Source organism: Choristoneura fumiferana, chromosome 22 (assembly GCF_025370935.1).
Source record: "Choristoneura fumiferana chromosome 22, NRCan_CFum_1, whole genome shotgun sequence".
NCBI classification, from domain to species: Eukaryota; Metazoa; Arthropoda; class Insecta; order Lepidoptera; family Tortricidae; genus Choristoneura; species Choristoneura fumiferana.
Genome location: NC_133493.1, coordinates 339,726 through 358,921, shown reverse-complemented (window position 1 = coordinate 358,921; position 19,196 = coordinate 339,726). Strand labels below are relative to the sequence as shown.

Below are 19,196 nucleotides of genomic sequence, written 5' to 3'. Positions count from 1 at the left end.
ATTTCGTGAAAATTTGTCTCTTTCCTTTTTCCTCTTTCCAAAAAAAACCTTATAATCACGAACAAATGTTTCTCTCGTCCTTTCATTCTTTGTAACCCCCGTCGCAAAAAGAGGGTGTTATAAGTTTAACCGCTATGTGTGTCTGTGTGTCTGTCTGTGGCACCGTAGCTGTTAAGCGGGTGGATCGATTTGAATGTGTTTTTTTTTTTATTTAAAAGAGTTTTCTAGCGATAGTTCTTAGACATATTTCATCAAAATCGGATATTAAACTTGAAGTGATAAAGTCGGGAGTTTTCCAACTTTTTGTTGGTTAGGTTATTCTTTATTAAAAACTAGCTGGCGTGAAGCTGGCAGTTGAGTGGAAATTGCGGGATTTAACAAAAAATCCTGTAGGGGTAGGTACCTAAAAATTACATTATCCTTTTCATCATTAACACAAACTCAGAACATTTATTGACAACAAAAACACACTACATCATAACAAAAACACAGTAAACACATAAATAGGAGAAGAGGGAAAAATTAGAGACGTTGTGCTGTAGTGTGATGCCAAAAGGACTCAGCCCAGCATGTGCCGTAGCCCTGTAACCAGAGCTGCAGCGCTGGTTTTCAGCTGAACCCCGGTGAGTGTGCACCCACGTAACTGAACGCGTAATTATTGCGGGAAAAGAAAAAAACTTTATATTAGGTAGGTACACATCTATCACGTTGCATGAAGAGCACATAATCGTTCATCCAACAGAATATGAACACAAGTGCTTTTTGACGATTATACAAGAAAATTATTTAAAAATATCAAAACAGTAAATTCAAAATGTAAAACTTGAGTTTTTGTAAAATAGTAGAGTAAGGGGCTGTTTCACCACCTATTGATTAATTTTATTTGACGGATCAATATGATGCCATCTCTGTCTAATCGAACAAAATAAACAGAGACGCCTCACATTTATCCGTCAAATAAATTTAATAAATGGATGTTGAAACACGTCTCCCGAATCACCCCGTCTGCATACTAAGGCGGTCGCGTCTTGAAAAGGGTTGACAAACACTGCTATCGATAAACAATCGACAGTCACGGCGAGCTTGTCCCAGCCCTAGGCCAAGTTGAGACGTTTGCGAAATGTGGATGTTTCACGAATTGATCGTTCCGCTGTGGAATTCTCATTTACGGCTCCCCCCGCGCCCGCCCGCGCCACCTGCGCGCTACAGGCTGCTCCCGTTCCATATTTAAAATTATTTGGAACGTTTCTAGTACAAGTTAAGTAGTTTTTTCAAAAATGACCGTAAAAGTTGACATTATTCTTTACATATCAGAAGGTGAGTGATAGTTTATGGTCAGCGAAAAATTAAAAGTTAAACGATTGCAGGCGCGCTAGCTCGACAATAATGAATTAGCGCGCCTGCAATCAGTCACATTTTTTTAAAGTTAAAAAGGCCATGCAAATTGGCACAAGTCGTATACATACAGCCAAGTCTAATGGCGGTATCAGATATTTTGTTGGAACTCCGGACTTTTTCTACATGGTCTGAAATAGCTTGTGTGTTCGGTGGAAAAATACACCTGCAGTTTTTTTTTAATGAAAAAAGGCGGGAAAGCATAAGAAAATATTGGAATAAAATTAAATTTACAATATATTTTGAGAAAAAGTTTATTCTATTTCAGAATTATTCACCATTTTTGAGAAAAGCTTTATATTAGTCTCGGCTGGAATAGCAATTGCTGGCTTCGTGATTAGTTAAACGGACTCGCAAGCTCGTCCGTTTAATACTCATACTCAGCCAGCAATTGCCTACTTCCGGTCACGACAATAATCTACTATAGTCAAGTCAAAATTTCTTTATTAAATTTAAGCCACCATACCTACTATTTTAGTTATTGTATCCTACTTTTTAATCTTGCTTGTGTTTGTTACTGTTGGCTTTTGAAAGTGTCATATTATTGTTGGCAACACAATGAATTATTACAAAGGCCCATAATTTAATGGTAACAATGTACCTTACAACTAATAAATACTTAATTATTATGTGTCTCACATACGTAGTTGGGCACGATTTGTAGCGAAGATGCGAGGCAAATTATTGTGGTTCACTGATATGTAAATCCGCAAAGTAAAGTCTGAAACTAGTCTGACTCAATTGTTTGAAACATTGCACACAGCGCCCGCTCTAGCCCTTGCTTGAAGGTAGAGCGATATTGTTTACAGTTCTACACCACTGCCGTGCGTCCCAAAAGGCGCCATCGTAATTAAATTTTTCTCAAAAATGTCAGTAAAAGTTGACATTATTCTTTACATATCAGAAGGTGAAGTGCATAGTTTATGGTCAGCGAAAAATTAAAAAGTTAAAAAGATTGCTGGCGCTCTAGCTCGACAATAATAAATTAGCGCGCCTGCAATCAGTCACAATTTTTTTAAAAAGTTAAAAAGGCCATGGAAATGTTGGCACTAGTCGTATACAGCCAAATCCAATGGGCAGTATCAGTTATTCTGAAACAGCTTGTGGTGTTTTCGATGGAAAAATACACCTGCAGTTTATTTTTAATGAAAAAAGGCGGGAAAGCGTAAGAAAAATAATTGGAATAAAATTAAATGTTATGATATATTTTGAGAAAAAGTTAAGTCAATTTCAGAATTATTCATCATTTTTGAGAAAAGCTTTATATTAGTCTCGGCTGGAATAGCAATTGCTGGCTTCGTATTAGTTAAACGGACTCGCAAGCTCGTCCGTTTAATACTCATACTCAGCCAGCAATTGGCTACTTCCAGGCCACGACAATAATCTACTATTGCACTGGAAACTGGAAAATGGCGCCCCTTGCCATGTGGCTGCTCGAGCGACCGCTCCTCTTACTCTACCCCAAGGCCGGGCTGATTGCATAGCGGGATCAACACCTTATAGCCGCATTCACAACAACCACAACACGACAGATCAGGCGCGGTCGGAAAGGGGGTCAAAGGGGACATGACCCCCCCAAAATCGTACACGTCAAATTTAAAAACCTTGTAATAGTTTAGGTACAAAATAAATAAATAAAAATTGCCCCTTGCCGCGATGTATTATTATTAGTGACCCCCTCCAAAATTTCAGCCTGCGAGAGATAAATTTAAATGCAGCTTAACCGACGAGTAGCTATCTTCGTGAAATCTTTTACCAACGCTTTAGTTCTACCCTTTACAAAATATTTTCTAAGAACCTTGCAGGCTTTTCGTTCAAGTGCACTTTGAGAAGGCCACAAAAAGGCTTGACGCATGTCGGGCATACCTCGACTATTAACACAAAGAGTGACCTGTAAATTTGTTTTAATAATAACTTTTGTCTATTTCTCACTTCAATACGAAAAACATCTCAATTCGTAGCACCCTGTACGCGATCGACTTACAATCGCGCAGATATTCAATTCGTTTTATACATTAATAATTATACCGCCTCCCTCCCCGCGCGCCCCGCGCCTCATTGTAATTTAAATCGAATTCCGTCGACAAGTAAATTGAAATATTTCAATTTGAACGCACCTCCGACGTTCGGTGCGAATTTGAATTTGGAATGAAATATCCGTTACTTCCGAGTTGTCTATGGAATAAAAAAGAAAAATAAGGCCAGTATCACATTTTTATTGCACTTAGTGTGTGTGACAGAACTAATGTCAAAAATTATAACAAGCTTATGTTTAACTTGCTCTGTTATTTGGGTCAAATCTTGGTCGAATAGGTAGGTATAACCCATTTCTAGTGATCGGATTGGCTTGAAATTTGGTGTACCTCGTGGTGAGTAATATAATATTGCACGCACAGGCAACAAAAAGTAACTACAGTCAGCGAAAAAACTTGTATTTTTTTACAAAACTTACCTATTTTTTTGTAGTTTCGTCTAACTAAAACAAAGTGAATGTAATCTATGAAAATATGAAAAAGTATAGGCTTTAATGGCAAGAGAGCCAGAGCTTTAATGGAAAGATAGGTACATTTTAGCCATAGAATAGACTACTAAAAGTACAAACTTTGATTATTATTTCTGTGTTGTGATCAAACATGAGATAGAACATTGTGATTTAACAATGAAAGTTAGTTCATAATGCTATTATATTCTCATGTCAAAATGCTCTAGGTTAAATAGAGTTGACAGTTTTAAATATTAAATTGAGATTTAATGTGAGTATTCGAGTTGATGTACCGATATGCATACAAGAGAGATAGTATAGACGGTGAACAGTATCGCGGGATAATCTAAGCACAAACACAGTCTGGCAGTCTGCCCCATTCACCGCATAAAACCACACTGTCTAAACAATTAAACAAAAACCTCTACAATAAATATTAAAGGAGCGGAATCCTCGACGCGAATAACAAACATAATTGTTTTTTTGTGCCTCATTCAATGGAGCTTTGTCCGGTAATACAAAAACGGGTTCTCAAAAAAGTCACCTTTATAAATTAAGTTTCAGCATTCGTAAACGCCAATAGGCGCGCGGCGCAACCCCGCCCCGGCCGCCCATTGGCGTGCGCGGCGCTCTCATCTGTCTACATTTTATATAACCGGATGATACAACATATACAGTTAACACTATAGTGGGAGAGGGACGCCGCTACGGTGGAGACAGTGTGTCGCTGCTCGCTCCGTCCCTCTCTCGCCACTCTGTCAGTTTGTTCGCCCAAAATGAAGCAACAGTGTTGGCAACACTCGCGGCGGAGAGCGCGCCTTAACTGTTGCGCGTTCTGAATTTAAAAATCGAACGCAATTCGAGATTCGAAGTGTATCAATTCAACGGACTTTTTTCTTTTTAAAGTGTTGCGATGTTTCGGATGGTAGCGTTTTGAGTGTAGTACCGTGTTTTTTTTTTGTCTGTTTGTCTGTTTGTTCGTGTGATGGAGATGTCGCTGCCCAACGGCGTGGACGTGTCTCAGCTGGTGCAGCACCCCGTGCTGGCCGCTCTGCCTCCCTTCTTCTTGAGAGCTTCGGAGAGATATCAGGTAAATTTGTGCGAATGTAGAGTCCTTTGACTGCTTTGAAAAGAGATACTGTACACTTTTTAATTTAAATCCTAAATCAAACTCCTTGGGTTCATAGGCTTTTTAGTTATAATTTAACTATTTCAAATATGAGTATGAGATTCCCTAAATTGGGTCAATGTTGCAAATTAATAGGTACAGTCAAGTGTAAAAATATTAACATATTCAAAGTTTCAAAAATAAGTACCACAGACTCTTATTCGGACGCAATAAGGCCGTAGTAACATATTTTTGAGTGGTTCGAATTGAAACTTATTTTTGCACTTGACTATACATAACACAAATTGACACACTAAGAGTACTTAGCCTAAAATCTGCTTTTAAAATAAGGACAGACTAACAATTAAAATAATAGTGAAACCAAAATTAAGAGACTTCAAGTTTATTCAATATCGGTCCGAGATACTGTAAGTTAGTTAGGGTTGGGGTTAGAGGTGTTTTGTTTATTTATTGATTTAATGGAATCGCTTGACCCTTATTATTATAGTATTAGTTTTATTTGACAGTTTTGATCAAAATATTGATTCACATGAAATTACTTACATAATCATCAATTTCCAATTTTTATTGTCTTTTAATGAAATACTTAGGTTGGTACACTTGTATAAGACATTTTTTTTTGAATAATAATTATTTGAAAACAAAAAAATGTAGAGTCCATAATATTAATCAACAAAAGTTGTTTTTTACCAGGTCTCTTAAGATTTAAATGTGTTTCTATGGGCAATAAATGTTTTTTTTTTATTTATTTTAAACAACAGATTAAATATGAAGAATGTTTTAAGATATTTTTTTTGTTTTAACTTTTTTAGTTAAAGATCCCTTTCCTACTTAGCTAAATATCATTCATTAATTACATAGTACATAGTTTTCAGCTAGCACTTGTCAAAGCGTCAAATAACTAAATAGCACAAAATGAGCACCGACAACTTTAATGTCAACTGTCAAATATGCAACACCGCCGCCGACGGAACGCAAGCGACGGCTGGAGATTTTGAAACTAGTGTTGTTGTAGTAATGGTTTTTGGAACCTAGCTTCGCACGTATAAACCATTAGATCCTGTTGAATTTACATTCCGGGATTTTACCAAATTCTCATGGGAATTTCCAAAAATTACATCAAAGATTTTACTAACGTTTGCATATAAGATATGTGCGACTTTCGTGTCTCTTATCCTAGCGTTTGAGATTTCTAGATTTGATCCCAGTCCCGTGAAAATAGGTATCAGGTCTTGCGGTTGGCTTTCGGTTCGCGCTGTCCTTGATAATGACCACGCGTTGGTTTGAAACACGTTGCGCATACCTTGACTATTAAAACAAGAGTGATCCGTGTATTTTATTTTAATAAGTCCCTAATGTCATGTGACAAGACAGTTTTGTTTCAAATAGTTGATGAGATAAAAGTTAAAACATCAAATACTTCGGCGGGCTTGCAATCTGAGTCAACTATAAACCGTGTTATTAACCCCCGACGCAAAAAGAGGGGTGTTATAAGTTTGACCGCTATGTGTGTCTGTGTGTCTGTCTGTGGCACCGTAGCTCTTAAACGGGTGGACCGATTTGAATGCGGTTTTTATTTATTTGAAAGCTGGGTTTTTAGCGATGGATCTTAGACATGTTTTATCAAAATCGGTTCAGCCGTTTCAAGATCATCAGCTCTTTTGTTCGCTGCGGTAGGAATCTTTGATTTAGATGTGGCCAAAAAGTATTTAACAGATAGCTAAAATTAATTGAGTACTCTGTCGAAGTTTCCCATAATTTAATTTGTCATAATTTCACTTGCCGCCAACATTTGCCATAAAATACATAGAACGTTCTGTTCTAAGAGTATTTTTGGAAATGTCATGTTTAGAACGCAGTAGAGTATGTTAAGTCAGTTTGATATGTTTTTTTAAGAAAATACTGTTTTAGAAATAAATCATTACTTATATTATTATAGAAAACGATACATTATCGCATGTAAAATTTCGGAAAAAGATCGAGACCCATTGTAAAGATTAGAACAAGAAAACACTTTTTAATACGATTTGATTATTTGTTGATTCAGTCATTGAAGATTTTCAAAATGGAGAAACCACTGTGGGAAAGTAAAAAATATATAATAATAAAAAATATCACAAAGCCTCTAGTTTATTTGACCTTTGAATGCTTAAATAACTGATCCTCGTTATACAGTGGGAACTTTGCAATTTTCCGGGACTCAAACTATCTGTTTACCGAATTTAATCTAAATCAGTTCAGCGGTTTAGATTTGATATGGTATACAAACAGACTTACAAACTTTCGCATTTATAATATTAGTAGGATATTGAAACACAATACTTAATTACGCCATTTCATTCACACTTCTAACAAACACCCTAAGCTCTTACTCAAGTACCATTGAAAATACAAAATAACAGCTCCGCGCTTCCGGCAAACATTGTGACATAATTACAATTGTAATCAATTACAATTGTAATGTAATCGACACTAGGGGTGTAATGGAAGAGGTAATGAAGTGTTACAATGCGGTAATGACACGTTCAGTCGCTTGTTACTTGTATAATATCGTTAATGTTATTAAAGTATCGGGTTACTGTATGCCCTTTATAGATTGGGACTTTGCAGGGTTGGAATTTCGAAACTCCTCTGGTTTGAAAGCTAGTTTGTGCTCGCAGTTCGGCTATTTGTTTTTTTTTTAACTGTAAGTTACATTAAAAGTACCCAATAACTCGAAAACTACTACATTTTGATCCATGGAATAGAAATTAACAGTCACCTGTAGGTGTGGGTGCGTATTACTTACGTGGCATAAATGTGCTATCATACAGAACGTGACTCCTTCAACTTGTAGAATCGTGATATCTCAGGAATGGTAATTCTTAGAAAAAAAATTATAAGAATCATTCTTGTTGATAATTTTAAGACCTATAATTTAGGCTACTTTTTGATAAAACTTACCGTTTTCGAAAAAATGACAAATAACCTCAAATTTTTACCTTTGACCCTGAATACCTTTTTAAGCACTCATAGGATCAATGGGGACTTTGGACACTTTATTTCTAATGGTGTACCCGAGGCAAATTGAAATTGGTCAAAAGTGGCTCCAAACGGTTCGGGTAAAATTACACCCGGTGCTGCTCGCCAGTTCTGTTAGCTTGAACTTGGCTTGACACACTACCGCGTGTCTAGATTGGTGTAAGTGTGCATAGAATGTAGTGACTTTTCGGATTACTTCTTTCAAGGAAATGAGGTGTGAAGTGAAGTGAGCAGTCAGTGCGAACGGACTCTATGTTTTATGCAACGCAGTTGTCTTTCCCGCAGCGGACGCCGAAGTGCGCGCGCTGCCGCAACCACGGCGTCGTGTCGGCGCTGAAGGGACACAAGCGGTACTGCCGCTGGCGCGATTGCGTGTGCGCCAAGTGCACGCTCATCGCCGAGCGGCAGCGCGTCATGGCGGCCCAGGTGAGCGGGACTCGAGATAAGAAAGGCAGTTGTCTCACCGCCGGCGAGGAAACGATTGGCTATCGACTATTTTCTCGCTCAAGAAACGAACAAAAGATATAAGATCATGTGTGAGTAAAAGAGACATATATATTAATAGTTGATCGCTGGCGGTTCACACTGCCGGCGATAACTCGCTCTTACATCTTTTGTCGTAGCGACAAGAGCTATAAAACTCGCTGGGCTATAAAACTAGCTCAGCGATACTCGCTCAGCCCTGTTAGCTTGGCGGCCGCCCGGCTCGAGCGAGTGGAGCGAGTAATCGCCCGTCGTGCTCGCCCACTCGTTTCTAGTTACTCGCTCTGCTCGCTTCTCGCTCATCGTCGGCGGTGGGACAAGTGCCTAAGCTCGCTTATCATAGACTCAAACTAAGTAAGCGCATTACCATAGACTGAAGATAATTAAGCGCGCTTATCGTAGACTTAAGCATAGTAAGCGTGCTTTCCGTAGACTCAAGCTAAGAAAGCGCGCTTGCCATAGTCTCGAGCTTACTTAGTGCGCTTATTGCTTGCCATAGACTCAAGCTAATATAAGTAAGGGCGCTGACCGTAGACTTAAGTATGCGCGCTTACCAAAGAATCAGGCTAATTAAGCGCGCTTAAGTACCGTAGACTCGGGCAAAGTAAGCGCGCTTACCGTGGACTTGAGCTAAGTAAGCGCGTTTACCATAGACTCAAGCTAAGTAAGCGCAAAACTCGCTACCTTAAAACGACGGAGCACCGCATCCTATTGCAGCCTTAATTTCCTGTCGCTAGGTGGCGCTACGGCGGCAGCAAGCGCAGGAAGAAAACGAGGCGCGGGAGTTGAACCTGCTATACACAGGACAGCCGCCAGCGCCGCACCACTATGACATGCCTGACGACTCGCCTGGTAAGTCTTGCTCATCCGCCATAGCTATTTGATTAAAAATATATTAATTTATTTATTCGACATGCCAACAGTACATGAACAAGACATTTTAATAAATGTAAATTATAAGTTATGACCCCCGCTCATGCACCAGCCATGGAACAGGCCTGCAACAGCATTCGTCAAAACATATCATACCTATCATATTCAGGCAAAACATATTGAGATTTTTTTAACAATTCACATCACACTTGCTCGTAAACAGTGTCGTAACATGCAGGCTACCTTGGTGGCAACCCCCCAAATAAAACCCGTAAATAATTTAATACTTTGTGTTTTTAACATTAAAATAAAACAATAAATTTAAAAAATCAAAAACTCTAGTGGGCTAGAACTTTGCTAAGTAGCTGAGTTCAACAGTCGGGACCCATTATATCGTGACACTCAAAAATTCTAGAAGTGTTCTTCGCAGTCGGATAAAAAATAACGTTTATCTTTGTAATAAACGATATACTAGCCTTAACTAATTGGACCCGGTATGGTTGGTCTTGCTCACGTCTCTCGAACCTCCCTGTATCGGTACCTATAGCAATGTCGTCCACGTACCAAATAGTTCGGGCTCCACGTCAAACTCATGACGTGTGAGGTAGAGACAGACTCGTTTCCGCCCACTGATGGGTTGGTTTCCGTTCACTTCACCAACTTCGCTTCTTCGATGTTTACTGTGACATTGAGATGCCTTTGTGTTTGCTAAGGTCCTGTTGTGCCTATGTCAAGTTTAGTTACTGGAAATTGAAACCTTACTCTCGACTGCTGCTTATTGTCTAAGGCGATATTAATCCTGCTCTACGTATACCTCAGCTTCACTTGGTATCCTCTGTTTTAGGGTTAAACTCCAAAAAAAATATAATAATCATTTCATTAGTTACATTTTAAAGAAATGTAGTAATATGGATTTTATTTTACTCCTACTTACCTATAATAGACATGATTAAATTCGGGCTTAATTAATATACAACAATGTGTTTCAGCACAATAACATTTTGGCAACATTCACTTCATCTTCAATCTGTACCATCAGCCAAACATGTGGTCTATCACCCTAAAGTTGATAATCGTTTGCATGTCATCATGCCATAAAACAATAATGCCAATAGACGTGTCTGTCAACTTGAAAGTTTAACTTTAGCGACATATTCATTTGATAGGGACTTGTTTAAAAATTGACAGACCACTTATTTGGCTGATGGTACCTACTTTATAAATCCTTCAAACTATTTTCACTTGAAATCGTGAAATCAAACTTCGAAGTTCATGCGCTTCAACATTACAACACTATAAATTCACACAAAGTTTACAAATGCCTCCAGCCACTTATTTATTTACAGTTTAAAATATACCAGTTAAAAACAAACCCTCAATTATAAGGTAAACGTGGCGCCAATTAAGGGGCAAACAGTGTTGCCACTCTAACCAAACGCTTATGGGCCACAGAAAAAGCGTACACACGAAGGAGAGATGGTGAAAAAGTGTGTACGAGGTGGAAAGTGTAAAGCCGCGGTTGATATTGTAGCGCGATGCACAGCAAAAGGCGTGGAGTCGCTGTTATATGAGAAAAAAAGATGAATCACAAAGAAACGTTTCAAACTCAATGTACTTGCTACCACCATCTTGCTCGCTAATCCTGCCGTGAAGCAGCAGTGCTTGCACTGTTGTGTTTCGGCGTGGAGAGTAAGACAGCCGGTGAAATTACTGGCACCTGAGGTATTCCATCTTAGGCCTCTAGGTTGGCAACGCATCTGTAATACCCCTGGCGTTGCAGATGTTTATGGGCGGTGGTGATCTCTTACTATCAGGAGACCCACTTGCTCGTTTGCCGTCCAGTCGAATAAAAAAAAAAAAAAAAAAAAAGTACACTAAATTTATGTATGTATGAATGTAAACTCTTTATTGTACAAAATAAGTAAACAAACACAGATGACAAGCAATGAAATATATGTACAAAGGCGAACTTATCCCTTTAAGGGATCTCTGCCAGTCAACCATTGAGTGGATGAGAGGAGCATTCAGTCAGGGACAGACAAAAAGTGAGTTTTAAAATTAAAATAGATAGTGGAAGCTACAATACATTGTAACGGATAACTCACGTCTTAAACCGAGTTTAGCTCGACATGTTTCGGGTTATTTCGTAGCCCTTCTTCTCAGGAGCACGCGAACGTGACCCGGTGGCTGCCGCAATACGTCCCTGTCACTGTCCGTTACAATATCATTTAATATGAGTGAGTCTCACGGTAGTTTCATGTTCAAAATTACAATACATTGCTTTAAATAATATAATACTCGTACACAAATCTATAAAAGAATCCTAACATAAAATACACCTACTATATACAAATATAGGTACAAACAAAATAAGAAATTTAATCCTATTGTTTTCGAACAGATACAATGTAGGAACCAATGTTAGAGGGAATAAGCTGTTACAGAACCAGAGTTATCATACGCATATTTAATTTTATGTGTACTTACTTTCGATCAGACGTGATGAGTGTAAAATTTTAAGTCAATGATACTTACTTTTCTTTTTGCGGAGCTAGTTTACAATATCATAAAAAAATATCGACTCCACGGTAGTCGCAGCGCCGTCTCTTCACTTGATACTGTGTGCCGTGAGTCGCCGCCATTTCTAATTAAACATAAACACCCACCGCCTATACACAGCCTAGAAGTGACAAAACAATTGCCAATAAAAAAACATAACTTGTAATAAAAACCAAGTCTCGCAACTCAGTTCAAAATTGTGAGATCCATGTAATACCAAGTCTGTTAATTTATTCAGTCCCTACTTAAGGGTCCGTCTGTTTTAAGTTATTTACTACGAAATTAGCTAACCTAAAAACGTCTTATTTGATCATATCAATTTGAAAAAAAATCTTTTATGTTTTAAATAAAAAGATTGACTTGGCCATCGCATGAAAACACAATGTATCTCACAAGTAATACATATTCAATTAGATTGTTTAGTGTGCATTTAAGATAAATTGACTCGAATTGAATTTACCTTGAGCTTTGCGGTGAAGGAAAACATCGTGAGGAAACCTGCACAAACCTGCGAAGCGATTCAATGGTGCGTGCGAAGTCCCCAATCCGCACTGGGCCCGCGTGGGAACTATGGCCCAAGCCCTCTTGATCTGAGAGGAGGCCTGTGCCCAGCAGTGGGACGTATATAGGCTGGGATGATGATGATGAAGATAAACTGGACAGATGGATCGTATCATTTTTTGTAACGTCTGTGGGTCATAATATGGACTCCATACATGGTAAGATCCATATTTACAAAATGTCGTTACAAACCGATCGATACGACCGATTGATAGTGTATGTCAATATGGCTCCGGCGTCTTACGTCAAAGTCGTAAAATGTCCAGGTGCCCAGTTCGTAGAAAGTCCAGGTAGTACAATGTCAAGATCGTAAAATAACCAGATAGTAGAACGTCAAGGTCGTAAAATAACCATGTAGTAGAATGTCAAGGTCGTAAAATAACCAAGTAGTAGAATGTCCAGATCGTAACATAACCAGGTAGTTAAATGCCAGGTTGTAAATTGATATTAATAGTACATAGTACGAAATTTTTTAACAATAAAGTAAACCCAACTTTGTATACCGAAATTTATCTAAATCGGAAGGAATAATGGGAAGTTTTTTTGGATCGGCATGGCAATCATTCAATCAATTGCATGGCTGGCTGTGTGTGCGGTCCAGATTTAAAATTTTATTACTCCTACGCAAATTGGCCGGGTACCTACATGTGAAATTGAAAAAAAAATTTTTTTTAACTCGCATCAACGTGTGGCACATAGTTCGACAGCTCTTTAAAAAAGATAATAAGGTTTCTCAAAAACTTTTTTGATTAAGTGAAGATTTACGGAAATAATCGCTCCCAAAGTAGCAAAAATTGTGAGCCCCCTCTATCTTGTAACCCGTTTGTCCAAAAAATATGCAAAAATATGGAAAATCTTTTTCTGGTAATAGATTTTAAGACTGTAGTAAGTCTTTTAATTGTGTTATAATATAACGCACATAATATTACTTGATTTTTTTTCGTAATGGCTACGGAACCCTATCTTGGGCGTGTCCGACACGCTCTTGGCCGGTTTTTAATACTTAAAAATTCCACGGTTAGGACCGTCCGAGACAGATATTAGTAAAGATTGGACATTTTACTACTTTGACATTTCGCGATTTGGACCGTCCGAGACATAGACATTAGTAAAGATTGACATTTTACTACTTTGACATTTCGCGATTTGGACCACCCGAGACTTGGACGTGGCACGACTTAGACGATGTAAGACATGGACCTCTTACGATGTGGACGCAATTTCGACACTGGACATTTTACGACTTTGACGTAAGACGCCGGAGCCGTCAATATTGTCAACGATCTACTTGATCGAAGACGACCTCGGAAAACGCAACAAAAACCCGTGCAATCATGAATTGTTCCTTTTATGGCAGCGATGATCGTGACAATCAATTGCTTCGTATGGCTGGCAATTCTCGTCCGATTGATAGGTCCTATATCATGCCGTCCCGCAGATGCTTATATTTAATATGAGTGAGAGGGACGGTACGACGCGAACTTCGATTTTCGAATTTCTAAGTAGCCCCCGAGCCATGCCGTGTCTAGCCGCGCTAACTCCTTGGCTGCAACTCACTCAGTTAATTGCGTTTAGCCTCTCGTTCTTTTGAATGTTCTTCTGTTGCCGTTTTCCGCGAACAGCCACACTTTTAGTACCTAATGAATAAACACAGCTGCAGCTAGGCTGTTGTTATATAAAATAACCTAATTTAACCCAATAACGTAACGTATTTTTTAACCCGCAACGCAAAAAAGGGGTGTTATAAGTTTAACCGCTATGTGTCTGTCTGTGGCGCCATAGCTCTTAAACGGGTGGACCGATTTGAATGCGGTTTTTTTGTTTTAAAGCAGATTTTTTAGCGATGGTTTTTAGACATGTTTTATCAAAATCGGTTTAGCCGTTTTTGAGATATTGAACTTTGCAGTGTTATTATGATAATCAATTTTACTGTGATTTCCTTGACAAAAGTATGGGATGTCAACATGACATTATAGTAGCATTAAAGTTTGACTTTTCAGTTCGACTATGTATGTTTGAGTTTTCTGAGTTGGTAAGGTTATTATAGCTTCGCTGGCGCTTCAGTCGCAGTGCTCGCGCGCCTTACATACGGCCGTTGATTCGCGACAGCGTTCTTTGAGCTTTAATTTGCGTTTATGTACTTATTTCTCTATGTCAATAGAAATAACACGTTAAGGCACGCCCGGGGGCGAATAGCAGTTTGCTTTGTAGCTACTTTGTAAGGAATTACAGTACTTCACCGACTGCTTTGCTCGTGGGAGCCATGGGTGGGTGGCAATAGAATAATAACCTAACCAAAAAAGTCGGAAAACCCCCGACTTTGTCACTTCAAAGTTCAGTACCTCAAAAACGGCTAAACGATTTTGATAAAACATATCTAAGAACCATCGCTAGAAAACCTGAGTTCGATTAAAAAAACGCATTCAAACCGGTCCACCCGTTTAAGAGCTACGGTGCCACAGACAGACAGATACACACACAGACATACAGACACACATAGCGGTCAAACTTATAACATCCCTCTTTTTGCGTCGGGGGTTAAACATATGGGATTTTACTAATTGCCGTGAGAACAAAAATCTCATGTCTTACATTTTGATAGTTACATCACAATACCACTGACAAGTGACAACTAAAGTCATCGACATAGCTGTAAAAATATGCAAGTTGAAGTAGCAATGCGCGAGCCACATCGCTCGAAGAACAGATCCGTTGGGGGAGAAAAGTCCTGGAGTGGCGACCACGAACTAAAGACAAAGCGTTCGCAGGCCTCCCACCAGGTGGAGAGAATTGCGGGTAACCGGTGGATGCAAGTGGCGAGTTGTCGTTCATTGTGGCGTTCTAAGGGGGAGGCCTTTGTTCAGCAGTGGACGTCTTCTGGCTGATGATGATGATGATCAACAATACCAAAATTCATTATGATGCGTATTTTAAGCGTCACTTTAAAGCGGTGGTAGCGTAATAGTTTGACCTATGGCCTCTCAAGCAGAGGATCGTGGGTTCAAACCCGGGCTTGCACTTCTACGTTATTTGAGATTCGTGTGCGATATCAAGTAAGCCGCGAGCTTGGCAGTGAAGAAAACATCGTGAGGAAACCTGCACAAACCAGCAAAGCAATTCAATGGTACGTGTGAAGTTCCTAATCCGCACTGGGCCCGCGTAGGAGCTACGGCCCAAGCCCTCTTATTCTGAGCCCAGCATTGGGTCGTATCTATATACCTACGTCAGCCTATGCTGGGATGATGATGATGATGATGATTATGGTGATGACTTTAAGCGTAGTAACGAACAAACAAAGATACTCACTTTCGCACTAGTAATTTAACAAAGATGACAATTACTGGGACAATGCCCAGCACTCGGACCTTACATAGTCTGCATTTCAATAAGCTGGAGCGTTAGAATTTGATGGCGCTAGAGGGCGTTAGAAAGCGACATTGAGTCGCATAGCCGCATAAAATGTGACCACATTAACGGCACATAGCGCTCAGGCGCATTCCGACGGGCGGGCCAAGTGGGCCAAGTTGTAAGCTTCCGCTTTGTTGAGTACCTAATATTATAATGCTGGGTACTCTTCATCTGCATACCTACTTATAATTGGTTTAGTTAGGTATTTAACTAAATGTAAACAAACTTGAGCTGCCAGATTTGGTACATTCCAGGATTTTAAACGTTTTACTTATCTGTCATTGTAATACAAACTAGACTAGTGTATTTCAATACAGAAATGTAAATGTTTATATATTTTAATGGGGGAATTTCATAATTTAAGACACCGATTGACGTTCTTTTGTTGACATTTAGTTAAATACCTATCCAAATCAAGTATAATCTTGTTTGCCCGAAATTCACTTAGTATAACAAGTATCACGTATTGCACAAACTTTTTTAGCATAATAATAATATACCAGTGAATATGAGTATATACCTACTCGTCAACATTCTTGTCCTTGATTATAAAATTAAAATCACTACTTAAACAAATGACTAAGAATGAGTATGAGTATGAATACGACTTGAATTTTGTTGCTAATGTCGACTCCATGGCTCGCTAACGTCTTACCGTGAGATTCAAACTCGGATGCCTAATAATTACTTCGCATAAAATTTACTTGGCATTCGAGTCATTTTGCATAAGACTCATTTCGCATATTTTCGTGTGATGAAAGCATTAAGATGATTTTCCTAAGAAAAACCCCTCATAGAAACGAATTGCTGCACAAAAAAGATAATTTAGACTTAGAACTAAGTACCGAAAAGATTCGTCAGTTTTCAAATTTAACATTTTGCAAACAAGTTACCTTACCAAACTATACGAGTATGTTTATTATACACACACGATTGTTGCATAGAAAATTATGCCGAACGGTTTGACAAAGTGGTTTTAATTTAGTCGAACGAATATTCTTTGACTCTATTATTTTACTATAGGAAGCTTCTACGAACGGGACATTCTGCGAACGGAACCTTTTCATTACTCGTGTATTTTTGTTATTACCACAACCTTTGAGGGTAGTTAGTAAAAGCCTTAATAAATATACCAACTTTCATTTGCTTTATAAAAAATTAAGACTTTTCCTAGTAAAGTAATAAATTAGCACGCGATGTATAACTACATGATTATGAATCACTAATTTATTTTCAGTCAGAATGTTGCCCTTGCTGACGTGACAACTGTCACAGTTCCGATTCTTTATCGCGTCAAATAGGAGCGGCCCACCACTGCTTAACAAACAGCGACGGTACTGAATCGCAGTGACGCAGCGTATGCGCACCGTTTTTATTGCATGCTTCCCACACCGCTCACACCGCTGCTTAAAACACGCAAACGGTGCGAAATCGCAGTAACGTGCCGTAAACGTCACGACTTTTGGTGGAGAGCACGCGGTAAAATCACTCGTCGAATCCGACTCGGCTGGGCAGCGTTCGGGAAGCTTCGCAGTGTCTTTTCATCCAAATTACCGCAGTGTTTGAAGTCAAAAGTCTTTGACCAGGTGTGTTGCCAGTGATGACATACGGATCTGAGACGTGGGCGCTAACGATGGGCCTGATGAGGAAGCTCAAAGTCACTCAAAGGGCTATGGAGAGGGCTATGCTCGGGGTTTCTCTGCGGGATAGAATCAGATATGATGATATCCGCAGTAGAACTAAGGTTACCGACATAGCCCGAAGAATCGCAGGTGGTAGGACCTTGTGCAAGGTCCGCCCGGATTGCTACCACCATCTTGCTCGCTAATCCTGCCGTGAAACAGCAGTGCTTGCACTGTTGTGTTTCGGCGTGGAGAGTAAGACAGCCGGTGAAATTACTGGCACTTGAGGTATCCCATCTTAGGCCTCTAGGTTGGCAACGCATCTGCAATACCCCTGGTGTAGCAGATGTTTATGGGCGGTGGTGATCTCTTACCATCAGGAGACCCACTTGTTCGTTTGCCATCCAGTCGAATAAAAAAAAATAAAAATAAAATCTCGAAACTGAAGTGGCAATGGGCGGGGCACATTGCTCGCAGGACTGATGGCCGATGGGGCAAAAGGTTCTCGAATGGCGTCCGTGGACCGGGAGACGAGCTGTCGGTAGGCCTCCAACAAGATGGAGCGACGACCTGGTTAAGATTGCGAGATCGCGGTGGATGCGAAAAGGAGAGCCTTGGGGGAGGCCTATGTCCAGCAGTGGACGTCTTTCGGCTGACATGATGACGCGGTAAAGTCTTCGTATTTGAGCAGCTGTGTGGAGATGCGCATACGATGCGTCACTAAGATTTCTTACCGTCACCGTTTTTAAAGCAGCGGTGTGACCATTTCCTTTATTGTAAACATTTCATTGCTGCTTGTGAAAAACTCAAACATTATAATTCCAAGTTTCTTGCGGCGCGCGGCGCATTCTGATGGTCTTTCCGAAATACTACGTATATATTACTTACATACATATTGATCTATAGAGGAGTACGGGTTGGAGACAAGTGATTAGTCCGAGCAACGGTAGAACACTGTTTATTTACTGGTGGTAGGACCTTGTGCAAGGTCCGCCCGGATTGCTACCACCATCTCGCTCGCTAATCCTGCCGTGAAGCAGCAGTGCTTGCACTGTTGTGTTTCGGCGTGGAGAGTAAGACAGCCGGTGATATAACTGGCACTTGAGGTATCCCATCTTAGGCCTCTAGGTTGGCAACGCATCTGCAATACCCCTGGTGTTGCAGATGTTTATGGGCGGTGGTGATCTCTTACCATCAGGAGACCTACATGCTCGTTTGCCATCCAGTCAAATAAAAAAATAAAATAAATTTTTTTTAGAAAGGACGGTAGTCGCAGCCACCGTGTGATACTAATCTAGGTACATACCTATGCATACGTATACATATCACATATGAACATTGCAAGTTAAATAAAAGCTTGTAAAATGTGACAAGTAAGAAGCTCTTTGCAGCCTATTTGCAGTATAAACGTCTTGATTCTTTACCCGCTCTCGCTCCTGCCGCAGCCCGCCGCCGGGAGCCGGGACGCGGCGGCACGCTGTATTGCGGTTACTATTGCAGCCGCCGCTGCTTATTGCTTTATATCACTCTTGTATAACTCTTATAGCTCATGTGGATTCCTTTCTTATTCGCCGAGGTGACGGGTGGACGTTATTAAATAATTCTGGGGCGCTCTGTTATTGGGTAGGTTAGTGTTGATGCTGTGTGGAAGCTTACTTGGGAT

General features: G+C 39.8%; 1 protein-coding gene across 1 annotated transcript in view; it reads left to right on the top strand.

Moving 5' to 3' along the window:
* Positions 1 to 4,677: 4,677 nt before the first annotated feature.
* The window catches only part of LOC141440447 (doublesex- and mab-3-related transcription factor A2-like), a 251,496-nt gene continuing 236,977 nt past the window's right edge, over positions 4,678 to 19,196 (top strand). The window contains exons 1-3 of the mRNA XM_074104966.1: positions 4,678 to 4,967; positions 8,313 to 8,453; positions 9,248 to 9,362. Coding sequence (XP_073961067.1) covers positions 4,863 to 4,967; positions 8,313 to 8,453; positions 9,248 to 9,362 — 361 coding nt within the window. The 5' untranslated portion in view covers positions 4,678 to 4,862. The remainder of the gene's footprint in view (positions 4,968 to 8,312; positions 8,454 to 9,247; positions 9,363 to 19,196) is intronic.